Here is a 20,580-nt window from a genome sequence, read left to right as displayed (position 1 = left end):
AGTGTTAAAGCATAAATTTAAACATGTTTAGGTTTTATTGGAAACAATAACAAGTACTGCTGTATTATTTTTTGTTTCAGTATATACATGAAATTGACATTATTTAAAGTGTCACTGAGAGCATATTCCATGGAGTGAATATGGAGTGAGGTATTCGATCGAGTGGCCATCGAGTGGTAGGAGGAGAGAAATGGTCACCCAGAAGTGTCTACTGAAAGTAAACTGAAAATGTAGATTCACATACTGCAAACTTCTCAAACTAACTAAAAGTCTACTTTATTGTTTTTTATTCGTTATAAAATCAAGACTTCACATTGGTTTTCTTAGTATTATGAAGAACTAAAGAAACTGGGTAATTTAGTATAAACTATATTATTTATGCAACGTGAGCAGATCTGAATATATACTTTTTTCATTTATTTTCACTTCAGCCAATATGGACGTGCAAATGAAATGTAAATAAATACAAAAAATAATTTATGTTCAGACATTGGTAAATAATTTCAATGCTTATTAAGAGGTAACTTAATTAATCAGCTAGTCATCAGCTACTGTAGACAGATTGTGCAAAAGCCTAATAATCTATAATGACATGCCATTTTTGTTGTATAAATTTGCGTTCTGGACATTCTCACCTATATGGCAGACAAAAGCCTGTATCACCCTTCTCCACCTCGTCTTTAAACTGCTGGACACAGTCAAGGAAGGCCACCATAGCATGGTCAAATTTATTATCCCAGAAAAAGCGGAGACCACCTGAGCAATACAACGGCAACTCCTACAACAGGAACAAGCAAAAATATGCTGATGTTAGCAGTACGTTTTCTCCAATACAGTTTTAAAGGAAAGTATGTCTTCCTGTTAATTAAATTTAGTCCTCTAGGAACTACTTCATGACCTGTTCATTTGTTTTACTGCCTTTGTTTAGTTTTTACTTTTAAGAATAACACAGTACTTTTGGCAAACTGATTGATGATGTACATTCACACAAGATAAAGACTTTAGTCTTAACACTATTCTAGAAAAAATGTTCCCTCTTGGTAGCTGAGAAATGGCGTTGGAGGAGGGTTAAATGCTGTCCGATTACCTTGTGTCTCATTCACAGGTGAGAAAACTTTACATCACAAAGCGCATTATATATGACAATAATAACGCCTTCCATTCTTGTTCAGTCTGGAATAGCAATAAAAAAATTTTAAAAAACAACATGCAGATGATGTATCGTGGCTGTGTGATCAGAGGGGCGCAGAGGTATGGAAATAAATACATTGAAAGGCAGGTTAGACAGCCTATCATAGCCCTCGGGAAGGAATACGATTGGGCAAACATTTTATGGTCCTACACCCTCCACAGATGACATAAATCTAAATACATTTAGATTTAAATATACTTTACTTAGTGATTGCTATATGTGAAGAAACTTTCAACCAGCTCTCTTTAGAACACAGGTGTTAAACTCAATTCCTGGAGGGCCACAGCCCTACAGAGTTAAAATCCTACCTTGGTCCAACACACACCAATGTAGTTCCTTTTCATAGGTTCACCTATGCTGTGATAGATGTCACTATGGAAACACCTTTGGTGTGACAAATGTCTGAAGCCCCTATACCCTCACGCCATTTCAGTGGCCAGTAGCGCTTAGCACTTCAAACTATTTCAAAAGTTTACTCCTCTCAGAGAGACACAATGTAGGAGATGCGTCAATCTCTGTGACAGGTTCATAGCAGGAGGAGACACTGGTGCGTGCAACCGACAGGTGCGTGCAATGTTTGGCCTCCAACATGAACGGCCTATCTGATTGTTGTCACTGCGATACCCTGAGGTTAAAAGTGTTGCACTCACCTCTTTCTTGAAGAAGGGACGACTTACGTCTAACCCTCTGTCATCCTGTTTCTGCAGTTGCCAAGGCACCACACAAGACTGAATTTTGGGGTGACGCTTGTGAACCGGAGCTCATGGAGAGTGAGATGACAGACTTTTCCCCTTTTCTTTCACCCTCGCCTACCTATGTTCAAGCTTTGGAAGAGCGTTATGTAGTTGTTTTTGTCGATGATTTACGGCCTACCCCGGAAGCTTGTAATTCAATTTCTTTTGGTTGTGAACTGTATGACAAAGAAGTGCTGTCTACAGAATCCTCAGATTTGGAGGATCTAATGGGTAAGAGTGAGTTGCTCAGAGTGAGCCAATTCAAGATGCTAATGTTAAAATCCATTTTGTCTCATATCCAAGCGGGAGATTGGTTTGTGACTATCAATCTAAAGGATGGGTACTGTCACATCCAGATCATCAAGGGACACAGGAAGTTCCTTAGGTTCGCTTTCGAGGACAAAGCTTACCAATACCATGTTCTTCCGTTTGGACTGGCTCTGGCTCCTCGAACATTCACAAAGTGTATGGACGCTTGCGTGCAATCCTGCAAAAGAGTTCTGCTGCTGTGTCAGCAAACAATTTTTCTGGGAATGAACTTCAATTCTTGCATGATGCGGGGACGTCTGTTTCCCCATGTGTTCAGTCATTAGTCAGTTCAGGACAGGGTGCCTAGTTCAAGTAGGTTTGTGCCACAGACTGATGGGTCTTATGGCAGCAGCATCTCCTGTGGTTCAGCTGGCCCTGCTTCACATGAGACTATTCCAGTGGTGGATCAAGAGCCCAAATATTTCACCTCAGTGTCATCCATTCTGCAAAGTTATGATGACATGTAGAGGTTTTTGCACTCAGCGTCCGTGGATGAGGCTCCATTACTTTCACCGGGGGGTCCAGCTAGGAGTGCAAGACATTCACAACAGAAGCATGCCTCACAGGTTTGGGGGCAGTCTATCAAGGACGCAGTGTTTGGGAGTAGCTAGCTACAAGTAGTGCCACTACTAACATAACTGCATTTTTCAGTAGCGTGACTGTCATAATATAATCTGTCCCCCCACAGTTTGAAATGAACACTAATCAAACGATTAGATTAATCAAAGCGATACAGTAGTGTGTTTATCATCTGGCAAAGGATGTTTGTGCAGCTGAGGACTGACGTCTCAGAGCGGCTCCATTCAAAGTCAGTAAAAGCATGTGCTGTGAGTTTAACCTGCTTATTTTATGACTCCTCCTATCCAGTTTAAGTTGCATACATTTTGCTATTGCATTGATGTTATTTTTGTAGCAATTTTGCACTTTGACAGTCAGTTTGAGATAATGTAACTACATAACTATATTTTATTATTGTGTGTGTCGAATGGTTTATAAAATCCAACGACTGGAACACTTTTTGCAATTTAAATGACTTGGAAAAAATGTGTCCAAATCAACCTGAATTTACCTACTCTTTTAAATCATGATTGCTTTACAATATGTTATTTTAAACCCCACATATCTTACTTATGACTTTATTATAGTTTACTTATAATACTTATAATATTATAATTCTTCATGAACAATTATTCAGTTATTTGTAATGTTAATTGTAAAATAAAGATAATAAAATTAAAAGTAGTTTTAATGTAGCTATATACTTTTTCATAGTAACTTGTAGTGTAGCTATCTACTTTTTCAGAAGGGTAGCTTGAATGTAGTTTAACTACTTTAATTTACGAGTAGCTTGTCAAGCTGCAGTTTTAGAGTAGCTTGCCCAACATTGCAAGGATGGCCAGTTTGTGGAGTTTGGACAGAGGTGCATTGTGGCTAGCACATGAATCGATGCTGGCAGTGTATCTGGCACTCAAACAGTACTTGCCCAATCTGAGGGGTTGTCATATTTTGGTCAGGAAGGACAACATGAGTGTGGTCTCATACCTGAATTGCCAAAGAGGACTACATTCTCAACCCCTGTTGGCAAGACGTGTCCTTTTTTTGGCACAGACCAAGTTTCTGTCAGTCAGAGCAGTCCATGTCCTAGGTCATTTGAACTTAGGTGTGGACCTGCTCTCAAGACAGGGTTTGGAGGTCGGAGAATGGAAGTTACACCCTCAAGTAGTAAGCGAACAACATGCTGCAATGACGGCCATTCTCGTACCTTCAATAGCGCTTCCTTCATACTTAATCTGATGAAATTATGCGTAGCATGCTGATATGATACATGATGTATTCTCGGGGTGTTGCTAAGCACTACTGGCCAATGAAATGGTGTGATGGTATAAGGGCTTCAGACATCACAGCATGTCATTACTTATTCAGAGAAACCGGGTTAGATAAACTGAGATATTTTCAAATAAGCCTAAAGGACTTTATTAGCAAGATCAGGTGTGTTTATTTAAGGAACCTGTCATGCACTTTTACAATGTTGCACCAGTATAAAGTCCAAGACCACTGTTGTATACACCAGAGAAACCCTTCACCAGCTGCTCAAAAACTCACCTTGTGCACTTATAAAATGATTTTTCTTCATTTATTGATCAAAGTTTATATGTGGCACCCACCTTGGACTTATCTGTGAGAGATTCCAAATAGGAATGGTTTCCATAAGGAACTAGTCGATATCTACAAAGAGAACACAAACAATTTTTCATCATTTATGCTAATCATGTTGGCTTGACAATTGCTTGAAAATTGCTTGAAAAATGCTGTCTTCACTAGATGCATTGTGTCGGGTTTGCAGACATTAAATGGATGTTCCTTTCTATTTCTGATGTGCTATACGATTTTAAGCTACTCAGTTGACAAATGAGTCTGGAATGTGTAAAACTTACAAGCTACATCTATCAAACATACATTAGACCTTACAGAATTAAAAACAAGCTTAAATTCCCATAGACAGAAGACCTGCTTGCACTAAAACTATAACTATAATGATGCACTAAAGTTATAACTAAGAGCCTTCTAACTCTAAGAGAAGTACACATTTCTTTTATTCACAAAACATAATTACTACACCAGCTTAGTATAAACAGAGGGTTGTTAACATGAGTGTGGATGCTAATGTAGTTAACATTATAGTTATCATTTTTGCTGTGAATGGGCCGTTTAACAGAATCCTGCAACAATGTTGTTACAAATGTAAACTAAAATAGATTTTTAGACTACTTTGTAACGTTTGTTGTAACAAGCATATCGTTGTAACAAGCGGGTTGCAGTCCTGTGTGACAGTGTCACAACTTTAAGCTGCTATACTATAAAGTAGCCAATACACCCTATATAAGTCATATCGTCAGCCATCTGGAAGCAATTTCAGATGCTTCTCATCACTCACTGTAACAAACCAATGAATTTTTATGGAAAATGCCATAATTTACCATATACAAAATTATCTAACAATAAACTAAATCCTGAGAACATTAGCAGCTAAAGATCATTGCAGATACAGTATATGTATTCATACATGATCTATATAACATAAGCAGAAGTGTGATTTTTTATACATAAGTTCCATGGGGAAAAAAAAAATTACATAACTAAGAAAAAAACCTTGGCATTGCTAGCACCATGGTCAGGAATGCGAATCTCTATGATATGATACGTCAATTCAAGAAGTTGACCACTATCCAGATTGTCATCTGGATTAAAGAGGTAAAGCACTGCTGAAGATGTGGTTTGGTCTATGTTGCAGACACTTGCAACCTCAAGCATCCATGAAAGGTCTGCAAAGAGTTATATCTCAGTTTATCATGACTCCAGTGACATCTCCAGGGCTTATGGTAAACCTGCCACCTATCCAGATTACCTTGACAGACATAGGAGTTCAACAAAACAATGGTCAACACACCATGGAAGCCCATGCAGTCCCTGATGACAGGTCAATGATTCTACAATTAGTGCAACATCTCAAGTTAACCAGTACTACTGAGTTGCTTCCCCTGCAGACAATTCAGCAATGTCACAACAAACTTAAAGAGTCATCACTTTCTCTGAGGTGTTCTCAGTCTCTAAGCCCAATAAGTTGTTTGCTATACACACCACATTCAGTGCCACAGGTCTATGTTTTGTGGAGCACAACTACCCAGTGACTGCTCTGCAGAATACTCATCCACACATGAAAGACTTGCTATTGCTTCCTGTAGACCGGTTGAAGACACTGCTCAATATTGGATCAGACCTGATACCTCACATCCTAACAAAAAGTCCTCACATGGATGTGTACTCAGCTCTCTCTTGTGTTCTCTGTTTTATCTATGACTGCTCTGCCAAACACAGCTCCAACACCATCTTCAAATTTGCTGAGACACAACCATCCTAGTCCTCATCACTGTCAATGGCAATGACAGGATGAGGTCAGTGCACTCTCAGAATGGTGTGCTGACAATAACTTCTCTCTAAATGTCAGCAAGATCAAGGAAATGATTATGGACTACAGGAAGTCACAGAGAGTCAGGAGCTACAAGCTTCTTGGTGTACACATTTCCTTTCCTTGAGTCTCCACTCAGACACCATAGTGAGAACAGCCCATCAGTGTCTCTACTTCCTACGGAGACTGAAGAGACTTGGCATCTCCTCTGAGATCATGTCAAACTTCTACCATTGGACCATAGAGAGCATTCTAACCAGCAGTATTACTGTATGGTACAGCAAATGCTCTATTTCTGACCGCAAAGCTCTTCAGAGAGTGATGAGGACAGCTGAGCTCATCACTGGACACAAACTCCTGGCCTTGCAGAACATTTACTAGACACACTGCTTGAGAAAGGCCCACAGCATCATCAAGGACTGCACTCACCCTGCTCACCATCTGTTTGCTTCAATGCAATCTTGCAGATGCCCATGTTCAATCCGATCATGGACAATCAGGCTGAAGAACATCTTTTATCTTCAAGCCATCAGACTGCTTAACAGCCAACAAGTCCTTCATCTAGCTTTGCAACAACTGACCTTTTGACACTAATTGACACCTCTGACACTAACTTTTACCTCACTATTCTCACTCAGGTCTACATACTACTTTTAACACTTTTTACCTTTTGTATTTACTGTATTTGTTACTGCTGCCTTTATTGCATTTGTTGTATTGTGTTATTGTATTAGTTACTGGTTTAGAGGAGGCTGCAGCAGTCGGAGACGAGCGGTGAGTAAGAAGGTCAAGTACAAAATGACGTTCACCTGCATGAATAAATACACCACGAGCCTCAGTCACGCCAACTCCGACTTCTTCCTTCCTCCTCTCTAATTATATCACACTGGTAAACCCTCAGGCGCAGCAGGAGAACCATGAGCTGTTCCGGAGCTGGATAGACCAGTCGGCCGAGGCATGTGGGTGGCCACAATAGCACTGGCATATGCGACGCATACCGCTGCTGTCAGGGGAGGCACATGTGGCAGTCCAGCAATTGCCCATGCAGAACCTCCTGGCCTTTGCCAACCTGAAGCGAACCATCCTGCAGGTCTAAGTCCAGAAGAACATCGCCAGCGGATCTGGTTGTCGGATCTGGCGGGGAGTGGCCAGTCCTTCGCGTTGGTTTAACAGCTCCGGGACGCTTGCCGCAAATGACTACTGGCTGGGGGTAGCTACTGGCTGGGACCCAGGGCATTTCATTGACAGGTGCTCAGTGATGGAGGTGAGGGCACTGATCCAGGTCCTGGACGCCCCACAGGCTGCCCCCGATCAAGCTGGCCTGTGCCAAATACATGAGAAGTGGGGGTACCTATCTTGCTTTGGTGGATTCAGGTTGTAACTCGATCCATCAAACTCAATAAGCTTGATCCATCAAAGCCTGATTCAGTTTAAGGCATTGGATAAAAGCAGCATGGCTCCGGTGCGGTATGTGCAAGAGGGATGTGGTGAGGTTTCCTTTACTGTCCGCTGTTATTCAATTTCAGGGGTCAAAAGCATAGCGTAGAGATTGCAGTTAACCTGCACCTCCAACATCCAATAATTTTGGGAACAAATTGGCCAGCGTTTAGTCAATTACTGGGGTATTTGTGTGCGAATGTCTCTTGTGGACAGAGAAAGCTGGAGAGTGGAGCGAACGCACATTTGGAAGTGGCTGAACCGGGACCACGGGATACTGAGCTAGGGGTACGGAGCGTGAATGAGAGGCTAATCCTCACTGAGCTTGATGATTTTCCCCTGGAACAGTCCCAGGATGAGACACTAAAATGTTCAGATTTAAATTTAATTCTGATAAAATCAGATTTTCAAAAATTGGGACAGGTGGCTGGAACCCCTCTTGTTTGCTGTGTGGAAGGTCCCGCAAGCATCCACAAGGTTTACCCCTTTAGCTTCTTTATGGGCATCAGCCCCGCGGGCTGCTGGACGTCCTGAGAGAAACTTGGAAGGACAGATCTTCAGAAAGTCTAAATGAAATTTAATACGTGTCTTCCTACGTCTAGCTCTAAACTACTCGCCAAGTGGCAAGGACCCTTTGAGGTCACACGGCGAATTGGAGATCTTAATTATGAGGTGATTCGGAGAGACAGGAGCATGGAACATAAGATTTATCACCTCAAACTCCTCAAAAAAGGAGTGAGGCGGAGTGGGAAGGAGGATCTCAGGCTAGAAATTAATACCAAACCACAATCTCTGGTTCTGGCCCCTGGAGGAGATCCCCTCTTGCCCTCACAGCTCACTGATGTAGCTATGCTGCAGGCCGCATTTACAGATGTGTTTTTGCCCCTGCCTGGCCAAATAGACCTAATTCAGCACCATATTGAGATCGAGCCTGGAATGGTGATTCATAGCTGTCCGTATCGCTTACCTGAACACAAAAAAGTGGTTCAGATGCTAGAGATGGGAGTAATAGAGGAATTCCACAGTGAAAGGGCAAGCCCGATAGGTAAAACGAAAGGCTCCACACAATTATGTGTGGATTATCGCAAGGTGAATGCCACGTGGAAAATCGATGCTTATCCAATGCTGTGGGTTGACAAATTACTTGATCGGCTTGGTACAGCTCTACTGTATTTGACGCTGGATTTAACTAAAGGATATTAGATTCCCTTATCACCTCTATCCAAAGAAAAAACAGCCTTCACAACACCGTTTGGATTACACCAATTTGTTACACTTCCTTTCGGGTTGTTTGGGGTGCTGGCCACATTTCAGCGGCTCGTGAACAAAATTCTTCACGAGCACTGCTGTATATCCTACTGCCTATCTGGATGATATTATCATCTATAGTAATGACTGGCAGCGACATATGGAGTACCTGAGTGCCATGCTGAGGGCACTGAGAGGGACAGGGCTGATGGCCAACCCGAAGAAGTGTGTGATTGGGCGTGTGGAGGTCAGGTATCTGGGCTTCCACTTGGATCCCGGACAGGTGCGTCCCCAAATTAGTAAGACAGCAGTGGTTGCGACCTGCCCGAGACCCAAGACCAAAAAGGAGGTGAGGCAGTTCTTGGGGCTGGCAAGATATTACAGTAGGTTTGTACCTAATTATTCGGACCTCACCAGCCCGCTGACTGACCTCACTAAAAAGGAAGTGCCAGATCCGGTCCAGTGGACGGAGCTGTGTCAGCAGGTTTTCAACCTGGTAAAGGCTGCTCTGTGTGCCGAGCAAATGCAGAGGCTAGTAGAACATGCTAGTAATGTCTACCAACATGCTAACAAAACATGTTAAAACATACCAGCAACACCCATCATGCTAGAGCATATTTTTTTCTCAAATCAGTTAAGTCTAAACCCTACTCCACAACCAATTACACTGAGAACTGTCAAGAAAAGTTCTGATTTCATTAAAAACTTGGATCATTGATCAGTGCATGGGTAGTAGTAATGTTTTGTAACGATTTGATTTCGCTTACTTCTTAGATAGCTTTGAAATGACAATGTGTAAATGCCCTCTGAAATGCATTTGAGATTAATCAGATCACACAAACCTCTTCAGGAAGTGGATTGAGATGCATTACAGATGCAACTTGCTCAAATTGAAAATTGATCAACTGTCTAAAGGTGATAAACATGGGGCAACTTTTTTTAACAATGTTGCTGAGCAATCAAGGTCTAATGCAGTTTGATGTTGCTTAATCTTGTATTTTCAGACAAGGCATCAAAGTTTGTCTACAAGCTTTATCTATCTAGTTGTAAATATTTTTCTTATCTGGCCACCTCTGAAAGCATAGTCCCATCTTATTTGCAAGTGCATGCAGCAGAAGTACAGTTTGACCCCAGGCTGCATTGATCTCATTCCATTCCACTGGTACACTGGGTAATCTGCCTAGGCGGAAGTTATTTATTGTTCCGAACTGCCCACTGTGCCTGAGAAAAAAAAGTAGAAAAAAAAAAATTACAATATGTTTATACACACAATTTTACATCATAAGCAGGGTAAACAAAGCATGATTTTAAAGGTTACACAATTCTGTTTTGAAAATAAATGCTTATTCAATATGCAGTGTTTTGATGGCGGTCTTAAAGGAGTCATATGATGCAATTTCATGTTTTCCTTTTTGGAGTGTTACAAGCTGGCATATATAAGATCTGTTATGTTAAAAAGATTAAAGTCTTAAAACCAAAGAGATATTCTTCATAAAAATTAAGACTCAGCCACGCCTTCCTAAAACGGCTCATTCAAACACGTCCCTACAAATCTACGTCACTGTGGGGGATTATTTGCATAACACCGTCCAAATGTATATGGAAAGAAAGAAGGAGTAACACTTATTCTGCTGTAGTATTGTTGTAGCCACCGCCATGTCGTGGAGACGCTATGTTTCGTTGCGAGAGTGAAGCTACTTTGTTCGGCCTTCTAAATGAGTACACAACTAGAAATCAGTAGTTATATTTGGATAGCTGTCTAATCAGAGCACACCACGGTTTTTAGGCCAATGAGGTTTGTAAAAATCTACGTGTTTCAGAAAGGCAGGGCAGAGAGGAGCAAATACACAAAATAATGCTCTTTTTAGCAACATCATATGACCCCTTGAAAACAAAACAAGTTTTTAAAAAGAGATATGAAACCAGATATGAAAGGTGGCATTGAAAACATTGGTCTTCTTGAGTCTGTCCAGCTGAATCTGACAGTAACGCATTTGATTGTCCACACTCTTAAGATCATCATCCAACTCCAGCTGCTGTCTTTTAAACTCGCAGTACTCCTTCTGATACCTGAGACAGAAACAAACAAATAGAGATGACAAACGCATTTACTTGGAAACTGGAAAACAAAAAACAAACAAACAGCAAAATACACAAAAATGCTACTACTACAACTATAACTGCAAATCATGTAGGACATACGAGGGCCAATCGGAAAGCATCCAGCCATTTAACATGAAAAATAGAGATATTTATCGAAGAAATATATAAGAAACATTGTACACATAACAATGCCTCAGTAGTCCGCAAAGTAGGTACCTTAGGACCTCACACAGTTCTCCCAGCATCTCTTTCACGGTTTAAAACACTCTGCAAAATCCTGTCGGAATTGCCATTGGCTGCCTTGTCGTATTTTCCTGAATCTCACTGATGGTCTGAAATCTTTGACTTTCAAAGGTGATCTTCAGTAAATGTTTATATTTTTTATATTACATTGCTGTATACTTTCCAGACAACCCCTTTACCCAAAAGCTGTCAGTTTTTTAGAAGTTTCTAAACAGTTTGAGAAGGAAGTACATTTCAGCACAGAATGCTTCATAAGTATTTCATAATGCAAGCAAAATAATACAAGCTTTGCAAAGAGGCTGTTATTAAATGACATCTTATAACAGCAAATCTGTAGCTCATGTGAGAGCAAGGAAAATCACAGTATGTTTGTGTGACTCTCACATACTATATGTTATTGTCATCCTGGAGAACAGGGATTCACCTTTTACGGAGCAAGGTGGAGCAGCACCTGTCACCATTGAACAAGATCTCAAAGAGACTAATAAAATAGCTTTCAGAGCAAACACACAAGCTCTGTTTTTAAGATGCTAATGACAATGTTAAAAATAACTTAAACACGCAGATGGAACTGTGGCACAAAGGGTAGTGTATTGCTTCAACATATAAAGAGCTGTAATGCTCATGGAGACTCTGGGTTAAGTTCAGCCTGGGTCATGTCTTAATCCTGTACCCCCTCTCTCTCTCTCTCTCCCTGTACTTTCCTGTTATTTATATACTATCCTGTAAAATATAGGCAAACAAAAGAAAGAAAGAATAATATGACTTCTTAGTAATTATTTAAATTCATATGTACTGAAGTTCTTCTGTGTCCATCAGCTGGCTATGGTTTCGTCCCTCGGCCAGCTCTTTGGCCACAGCTTCACGCTGCACCTCAATGCTCTCCAGCTCCCGGATCAGAGATTCCTCCTCTTGTTTCAGCTGCTGCAGTGCATTCAGTAGACTGGCTTCCTCTTCTTCTGGTAGTTGAGACAGCAGCTCTAAACAGCTCCTAACAATTGAGTGATTGGCAGTGGTCAATGATGTCAGGAATGTATTGACTAAATAATGTTTAATGACAAAAACAATGATACAAACCCTCAAACCAGGGAAATGACACATACCACAGAATAAGAAAGAAAAACAGCAGCAGGTTACTTGAGATGAGTGTGAGTGATACTAACTTGTAATTCTGGCACTCATTTTCTGTGATGCTGAGTTGTGTGTCCAGATGATCCAGTAGTGTGTCTGTGCACTCCTCACACAGTGGGTGATCAATGTCTGTCTGACCAGACATGATATCAAACAGATCACTTGTCACCTGAATAAAAAACACATACATGAACCCTCTATTCTGGTACAGTATGCTACCTATCCTTTTCATTGCAGTTATTTATAGAACTCTAGGCCTCTTTAAACAGCTTTAAATAGCTCTTCATGCCAGAAGCATATATAAAATATTTACATTTTAACATTAGTACATTTAGTGGGCATTATATTTGTGTTTTTATTCCAATTTCATTCTCGCACACCCTCCATTCTGGAAAAAATAAACTTACAATGTATTTGCACACTTTCAAAGTTAACAGCTTTATTATAATTAATAACTTCCAGGGGATCTTAATGACATGTCTGACCATTTTTCTCTCTTTAGGTCAACAGGTTTATCCATTAATGCAAACTGTACTAGTCTGGCATTTACTAGTCTGTACTAGTCTATACTTAAAATACAATTCTGTACCAAAAATATATAAAAAATCTTAAATCAAGAAGGATTTTCTAAACAAGTAAAAATTATCTTGTTTTCAGAAAAAAGAAGTCAAAATTAAGTGAGTTTTTTTGCTTAGAACAAGCAAAATAATCTGCCAGTGGGGTAAGCAAAATAATCTAGTTTTCTGCTTGAAATAAGATTAATTTGCTTACCCCATTGGCAGATTATTTTGCTTGTTCTAAGCAAAAACTCACTTAATTTTTACTTCTTTTTTCTGAAAACAAGATTACGGAAGCCCTGAACCGCATGGTGGGGAAACAAAAGAAAACCTATAGTGGAGGGGAGAAAAAAAAAGAAGAAAGTTTATTTTGTTATTTCAACATAACTCGTTATTTTGACATAATAACTCGTTATTTCGAGATATTAAGTCGTTATTTCGACATAACTCGTTATTTCGAGATATTAAGTCGTTATTTCGACTTAATATCTCGTTATTTCGAGATACTAACTTGTTATTTCGACATACTAAGTCGTTATTTCGAGATACTAAGTCATTATTTCGACATAGGTCTCATTGTGATAAGGTTTGTAGTTATTTCGATATGAGCCACTAGAGGGCAGAATAAGACAGGGAATCAATTAAAGAACGCTTATGTTTACCTACTGTTAAGCACTTACAGGTCCATCTCAAAAAATTAGCATATTATGATAAAGTTCATTATTTTCTGTAATGTACTGATAAACATTAGACTTTCATATATTTTAGATTCATTACACACAACTGAAGTAGATCAAGCCTTTTATTATTTTAATATTGATGATTTTGGCATACAGCTCATGAAAACCCAAAATTCCTATCTCAAAAAATTAGCATATTTCATCCGACCAATAAAAGAAAAGTGTTTTTAATACAAAAAAAGTCAACCTTCAAATAATTATGTTCAGTTATGCACTCAATACTTGGTCGGGAATCCTTTTGCAGAAATGACTGCTTCAATGCGGCGTGGCATGGAGGCAATCAGCCTGTGGCACTGCTGAGGTGTTATGGAGGCCCAGGATGCTTCAAAAGCGGCCTTAAGCTCATCCAGAGTGTTGGGTCTTGCGTCTCTCAACTTTCTCTTCACAATATCCCACAGATTCTCTATGGGGTTCAGGTCAGGAGAGTAGGCAGGCCAATTGAGCACAGTAATACCATGGTCAGTAAACCATTTACCAGTGGTTTTGGCACTGTGAGCAGGTGCCAGGTCGTGCTGAAAAATGAAATCTTCATCTCCATAAAGCTTTTCAGCAGATGGAAGCATGAAGTGCTCCAAAATCTCCTGATAGCTATCTGCATTGACCCTGCCCTTGATAAAACACAGTGGACCAACACCAGCAGCTGACATGGCACCCCAGACCATCACTGACTGCGGGTACTTGACACTGGACTTCAGGCATTTTGGCATTTCCCTCTCCCCAGTCTTCCTCCAGACTCTGGCACCTTGATTTCCGAATGACATGCAAAATTTGCTTTCATCTGAAAAAAGTACTTTGGACCACTGAGCAACAGTCCAGTGCTGCTTCTCTGTAGCCCAGGTCAGGCGCTTCTGCCGCTGTTTCTGGTTCAAAAGTGGCTTGACCTGGGGAATGCGGCACCTGTAGCCCATTTCCTGCACACGCCTGTACACGGTGGCTCTGGATGTTTCTACTCCAGACTCAGTCCACTGCTTCCGCAGGTCCCCCAAGGTCTGGAATCGGTCCTTCTCCACAATCTTCCTCAGGGTCCGGTCACCTCTTCTCGTTGTGCAGCGTTTTCTGCCACACTTTTTCCTTCCCACAGACTTCCCACTGAGGTGCCTTGATACAGCACTGTGGGAACAGCCTATTCGTTCAGAAATTTCTTTCTGTGTCTTACCCTCTTGCTTGAGGGTGTCAATGATGGCCTTCTGGACAGCAGTCAGGTCGGCAGTCTTACCCATGATTGCGGTTTTGAGTAATGAACCAGGCTGGGAGTTTTTAAAAGCCTCAGGAATCTTTTGCAGGTGTTTAGAGTTAATTAGTTGATTCAGATGATTAGGTTAATAGCTCGTTTAGAGAACCTTTTCATGATATGCTAATTTTTTGAGATAGGAATTTTGGGTTTTCATGAGCTGTATGCCAAAATCATCAATATTAAAACAATAAAAGGCTTGAACTACTTCAGTTGTGTGTAATGAATCTAAAATATATGAAAGTCTAATGTTTATCAGTACATTACAGAAAATAATGAACTTTATCACAATATGCTAATTTTTTGAGAAGGACCTGTATAAGTTGGTGCTCCAAAATCCTAGAGGTTTATCATGGGAATTTGCATTCATGCCAGGAATTCATTCACGCTTTATTGAGGTTTAAGAAGCCCATAAATGCTACATATTACCGTAAAAGGTTGTCATTAATACCCTATAGGCGTTTATTCTATGTAGTTTTCATAACACTGGATATTGTATTAATTCGTACTTTTCTAATACTGTACGTGGCCTAATGGGCAATTAACTTATTTTGCAATTGCATAGCTAGCTTTTAGTTTTGTGCTAATGGCCAGTATTGCTCTTTTAGCTTTATAGTTTATCTATTAGATCTGGTTCAGTGTGCTGGGAATATTCGCAAGTTTTATCAGCTTTATCAGTCGGCTTTGCGTATACCCACTTCTAAATCTCCTCTGATGTGCATCATAGTGTCCTGTATTAGCCAAAATCATGACAGTTCACCACATGATAGCTAATCCAATCGCACGTGAATAAATGCAAATATTCCCTACAAACACCCAGTAAAGACGATTAGGACCGTGGCCGGCTTCCTTAGAAATATGATAGTGCCCAAGCCCGCTTCGTCCCATCCCGCACCAGTCAAAGAGAATGCCGACAGTGACAGAAATGCCTCCTGTTCATGTTGCCTGATCATGTCAAGAGAGGTGCGCAGATTTGTACAATAATAATTAGCCTACTTATTGATTACTAATTTGAATCAGTACATTATAACGAAAACAATATCTTAAATGAATTAAGAGTAGGAGTGCGCGGGGCACAAACTAACGCGGCATTAATTGTAACAGACGTGGTTTATATATTTCCACACACATCAGCATAACCAAATTTATGGTATTTACTAGATGCCATAGCAACACTATACAGAGAAAAAAGTGCGCTAAAATTCAAAAGCCTTTTGCAGATATCGCTGAATATTTATTTTACCATAGTAAAAGTACATTTCTGGCTTATGTAATTTTTCATCTCAGTTTTTAGTATTCATTTAAAATGAGACAAATATGATATTATTTTAATCACCAATCTGTTATATATCAGTCTTGATAGTTTATTAATGCTTGACAAACCAGCAGAAGACACGAACCAGTTTTATATTCCAATCGCACTGATGGGGAATGTTGTAACACTGCGTTACAATCTGCCCCGGTATATTAAACTATGCTGTTCTATGACATTAGCGATGTAATTTTCACTATTTACTTTTATGGATTTTAATAAGAAAGCACAAGAAACAGGTGAACAAAAATATACACTATTAAAAATATAGTTTCACTCCTGAAACTTTGCTGCATGTACAGGGTTTGTGTCTGTTGGTCCTTTTAGCAGCACATAAAGCGATTAGAAAAAAAAAGCGTCTAGAAAGCGAGCAAACAGAGCTTCCATATAGTCACTAAAAAGCTGTCACTCTCTTCAATTTATTGCAATCTCACAATGTTCAGTTACAATCAATGAAGCTCTCAAAACTGCAAATATAATATCTTATTTACATGGTGTGTACTTGTGGCGTTTGGCATTCGAGTGAATTCTCACTGTCTCACCCTGTATCTATTTATATATTTCCTTATTAATATCTTAATATATTATTATATCTTTTATTAACTACTAGCACACACAAGCATTATTCCACTCTCCTCCTGACCGTAGACGCAGGTTTGCAAGCCACTTTATGTTGCGTTTTTCAGAATTAACAGGCGATTATACGATTGTGTAAAGTTAACAAATAAACCAGATCAGTGGTGGTGTAGTGGTGCCTGCAGGGGGTGTACTCTTAATTTATTTAAGATATTGTTTTCTTTATAATGTATTGATTCAAATTAGTAATCAATATAGGCTAACTATTATTTTACCACTTTCGCGCATGAAGAGGCGGCCTTTCTGTCACTGTCGGCATCCTCTCTGACTGTTGCGGGACGGGACGAAGCGGGCGTGGGCGCTATCCTATTTCTATGGAAGCCGGCCATGGTCTTCACCGCATAAGTGTCTTTACTGTGTGTTTTTAGGGAATATCTGCATTTATTCACGTGTGATTGGATTAGCTATCATGTGGTGAACTGTCATGATTTTGGCTAATACAGGACACTATGATGCACATCAGAGGAGATTTAGAAGTGGGTATACGCAAAGCTGACTGATAAAGCTGATAAAACTTACGAATATTCCCAGCACACTGAACCAGATCTAATAGATAAACTATAAAGCTAAAAGAGCAATACTGGCCATTAGCACAAAACTAAAAGCTAGCTATGCCATTGCAAAATAAGTTAATTGCCCATTAGGCCACGTACAGTATTAGAAAAGTACGAATTAGTACAATATCTAGTGTTATGAAAACTACATAGAATACAATACAAATGCAAATTCCCATGATAAACCTCTAGGATTTTGGAGCACCAACTTATAAGTGCTTAACAGTAGGTCAACATAATTAAAACGCGTTCTTTAATTGATTCCCTGTCTTATTCCGCCCTCTAGGGGCTCATATCGAAATAACTACAAACCTTATCACAATGAGACTTGTGTCGAAATAACGACTTAGTATCTCGAAATAACGAGTTATTATGTCGAAATAACGAGATAAATTTTATTTATTTTCTTCCCCACCATACGTTTTATTTTTTCTACACCAAATAACGAGTTATTATGTCGAAATAACGAGTTAGTATCTGGAAATAACGAGTTAGTATCTGGAAATAACAAGTTAGTATCTCGAAATAACGAGTTATTATGTCAAAATAACGACTTAGCATCTTGAAATAACGAGATAAATGTTCTTTTTTTCTCTCCCCATCATAAGTTTTATTTTTTTCCACACCAAATAACGAGCTAAGTCGAAATAACGACTTAATATCTCGAAATAACGAGTTATGTCGAAATAACAAGTTATGTCGAAATAACGACTTAATATCTTGAAATAACAAGTTATTATGTCGAAATAACGACTTAATATCTCGAAATAACGAGTTGTTATTTTGAAATAACGAGATTTTAATTTATTTTTTTTCGTTTTTAATTTTTTTCCTCCCCCACCATAAGTTTTCTTTTTTTTTCCCCACCAAAAGACGAGTTAAGAAGTCGGAATAATGACTTAATATCTCGAAATAACGAGTTATGTCGAAATAACGAGATAAACTTTCTTTTTTTTTTTTCCTCCCCTCCACTATAGGTTTTCTTTTTTTCCCCCCCACCATGTGGTTCAGGGCTTCCGTACAAGATCATTTTTACCCGTTTAGAAAATCCTTCTTGATTTAAGAATTTTTATATATTTTGGCTGGAAACAAGACAAAAAAATCTAAGTAAGAAAAGCATTTTTTGCAGTGTGACCTGCCCAACTCAATCCGAACAGAGTCCATAGCCATCTTCAAGAATCGGCTAAAAACACATCTCTTCCATCTTTATTTGACCCTCTAACTCTAGCACTCTCTATTCTAATTCTATTCTTAAAAAAAACTTGCCCTTTTAGACTTATACTCCATTAATTTACTTACTGCTTGTTGTCTTATAAAAGAAAAAAAAAATTAACACTAGCTTCTCTGTTCTTTTTGTAAGGCCTCTAACACTAGCTTGCTTTTTCTTTTTCTATTCTTCTGTTTTCTTTTTATTTATTATATAATTAAAAAAATATATATATATGTGTGTACTCCGTTAGGCTAACCAAGACTTGTCACAGCAATTGCAATTTTGCTGATTTTGATTGTATCCGTTGTCCTCTTTTGTAAGTCGCTTTGGATAAAAGCATCTGCTAAATGTCTAAATGTAAATATGAAAGTATTTCAGCGAGTTGTCTTTGGTTGTACACTGTTCTCCATGCTCGAGCAGCTATTACGTCTGGTGTTCTGTGTTTGGAACTAAGATTGAACATTTTCATTTTGGAATACAAATTAAGATATTTTTGATGTGGACCCACGTTCACGAGAGTACCATGACGCATATGTGTGGCAACGCTGTGCCCAGATCAATAGATTTCTTTCATACAGTGTGCGTTTTTCTCCGCATTATATTGTAGCACCTGATCTGGTTCAGTGCCGGCACTGCCACATGCATGCATCATGGCACTCTCGTGAACGCGGCACCATAAGTGACGCAGTAGAGACAAAAATGTGGAATGAAGTAATTAGGGGTTCGAGTGCGTAGCACTGAAACCCTATTGTAATTGTAAGGATTTTTAGGGGTTCAAGCACGTAGTGCTGAAACCCTATTGTAATTGTTAGGATTTTTTTTATTATTTTTTTTTTTCTGCCGTAAAACTGATCGTGCAGACCAAACCGTAAGTCGTAGAGACTTCAAATTTGGCCAGATGGTAGAGCTCAATTTGGGGAGAACCTATCAAAGTTTCAGCCCAATCGGCCCATAGGTGGCGCTATAGCGCAAAAAATTCATTTTTTTTACATTTTTGGCCGTAGCTCGTACAATTTTTGTCGTAGACTCAAAATTTTAACATCGTTGCGATCCTTGGGTCAAGACGCACAAAAGTGCACTGGCGCAGATTTTTCGTACGACGTACCGTTTTTCCGCAAAATGGCGTTAAATCTCAAACCTACTCTTGCGAACTAGTCCTAGGTTTTTTGCCCTATTGGAACCAAACCAGTGCAGAAATATTCTCTAGACATTGAATATCAATAATTATCAAAAAAAAGTTGAAATTTCGATTTTCGCTCAAAATAGCGCGAAAAAACGTGTTATGCTAACGTTAGCCAAATGCTAATTGTGGCTATAACTCTTGAACGGAATGAGATATTTTCGCCAAACTCGGTACGCTTCTGTAAAAGCTCGATTTTGGGGTAAATAAAAAAAATTGTAGCGTTCGGCCGCTTGGTGGCGCTATAATAACGAAAAAACATAAAAACGGCTATAACTACAATACCGTTTGTCCAATTGACTTAAAAATTGGTATGCAGCGTCTTTGTCCAAAGTGCCAAGACGATCTATGACGTCATTCGCGTAGCTTAAAAAACATGACCGCCATCGGCCAATCAATTTTGAGCACCCATTAGACAAGGTTAACGGAGGCCAATCGGAACGAAACTCACTGGGCATGTTCGACTCATGGGCCTAGAGGTCTGTAAGAATTTTGAAAGAAATCGGCCACTAGTTGGCGCTAACGAGTTTTATGGCTTTGCAATCACGTGGTGTTTCACATATCTACACAATATGCATATCATTTGATAGATCTCCTCGTGATGAACAACTTTGCCTCAAGAACCATTGCTGTCAATCAAATCGTTCATTAATTATTCACAATTATATGAAAAACCTACTTTTGCGAACTAGTCCTAGGTTTTTTGCTCAATCCCGATCAAACCACTGCAGTAATATTCTCTGGACTCTCTAGATCAATAATTATCAAAAAAATGTGGAATTTTGTTATTATTTAT

General features: G+C 39.4%; 1 protein-coding gene across 3 annotated transcripts in view; it reads right to left on the bottom strand.

Moving 5' to 3' along the window:
* Nucleotides 1–20,580, bottom strand: part of becn1 (beclin 1, autophagy related) — a 62,770-nt gene that overhangs the window by 6,925 nt on the left and 35,265 nt on the right. For 2 of the 3 annotated variants that reach the window (XM_051124030.1, XM_051124031.1), the window contains exons 6-11: nt 12,397–12,533; nt 12,030–12,224; nt 10,811–10,957; nt 9,959–10,108; nt 4,401–4,461; nt 636–778 (exon numbers count right to left, since the gene is read on the bottom strand). In XM_051124030.1, the coding sequence (XP_050979987.1) occupies nt 636–778; nt 4,401–4,461; nt 9,959–10,108; nt 10,811–10,957; nt 12,030–12,224; nt 12,397–12,533 (833 nt within the window). The remainder of the gene's footprint in view (nt 1–635; nt 779–4,400; nt 4,462–9,958; nt 10,109–10,810; nt 10,958–12,029; nt 12,225–12,396; nt 12,534–20,580) is intronic. The other variant, XM_051124032.1, reaches the window with a different exon arrangement.

The sequence above is a fragment of the Labeo rohita genome, chromosome 12, assembly GCF_022985175.1.
Source record: "Labeo rohita strain BAU-BD-2019 chromosome 12, IGBB_LRoh.1.0, whole genome shotgun sequence".
Classification (NCBI taxonomy): domain Eukaryota; kingdom Metazoa; phylum Chordata; class Actinopteri; order Cypriniformes; family Cyprinidae; genus Labeo; species Labeo rohita.
The sequence above is the reverse complement of the archived record's forward strand: the minus strand, read 5'-3'. Positions and strand labels throughout refer to the sequence as shown.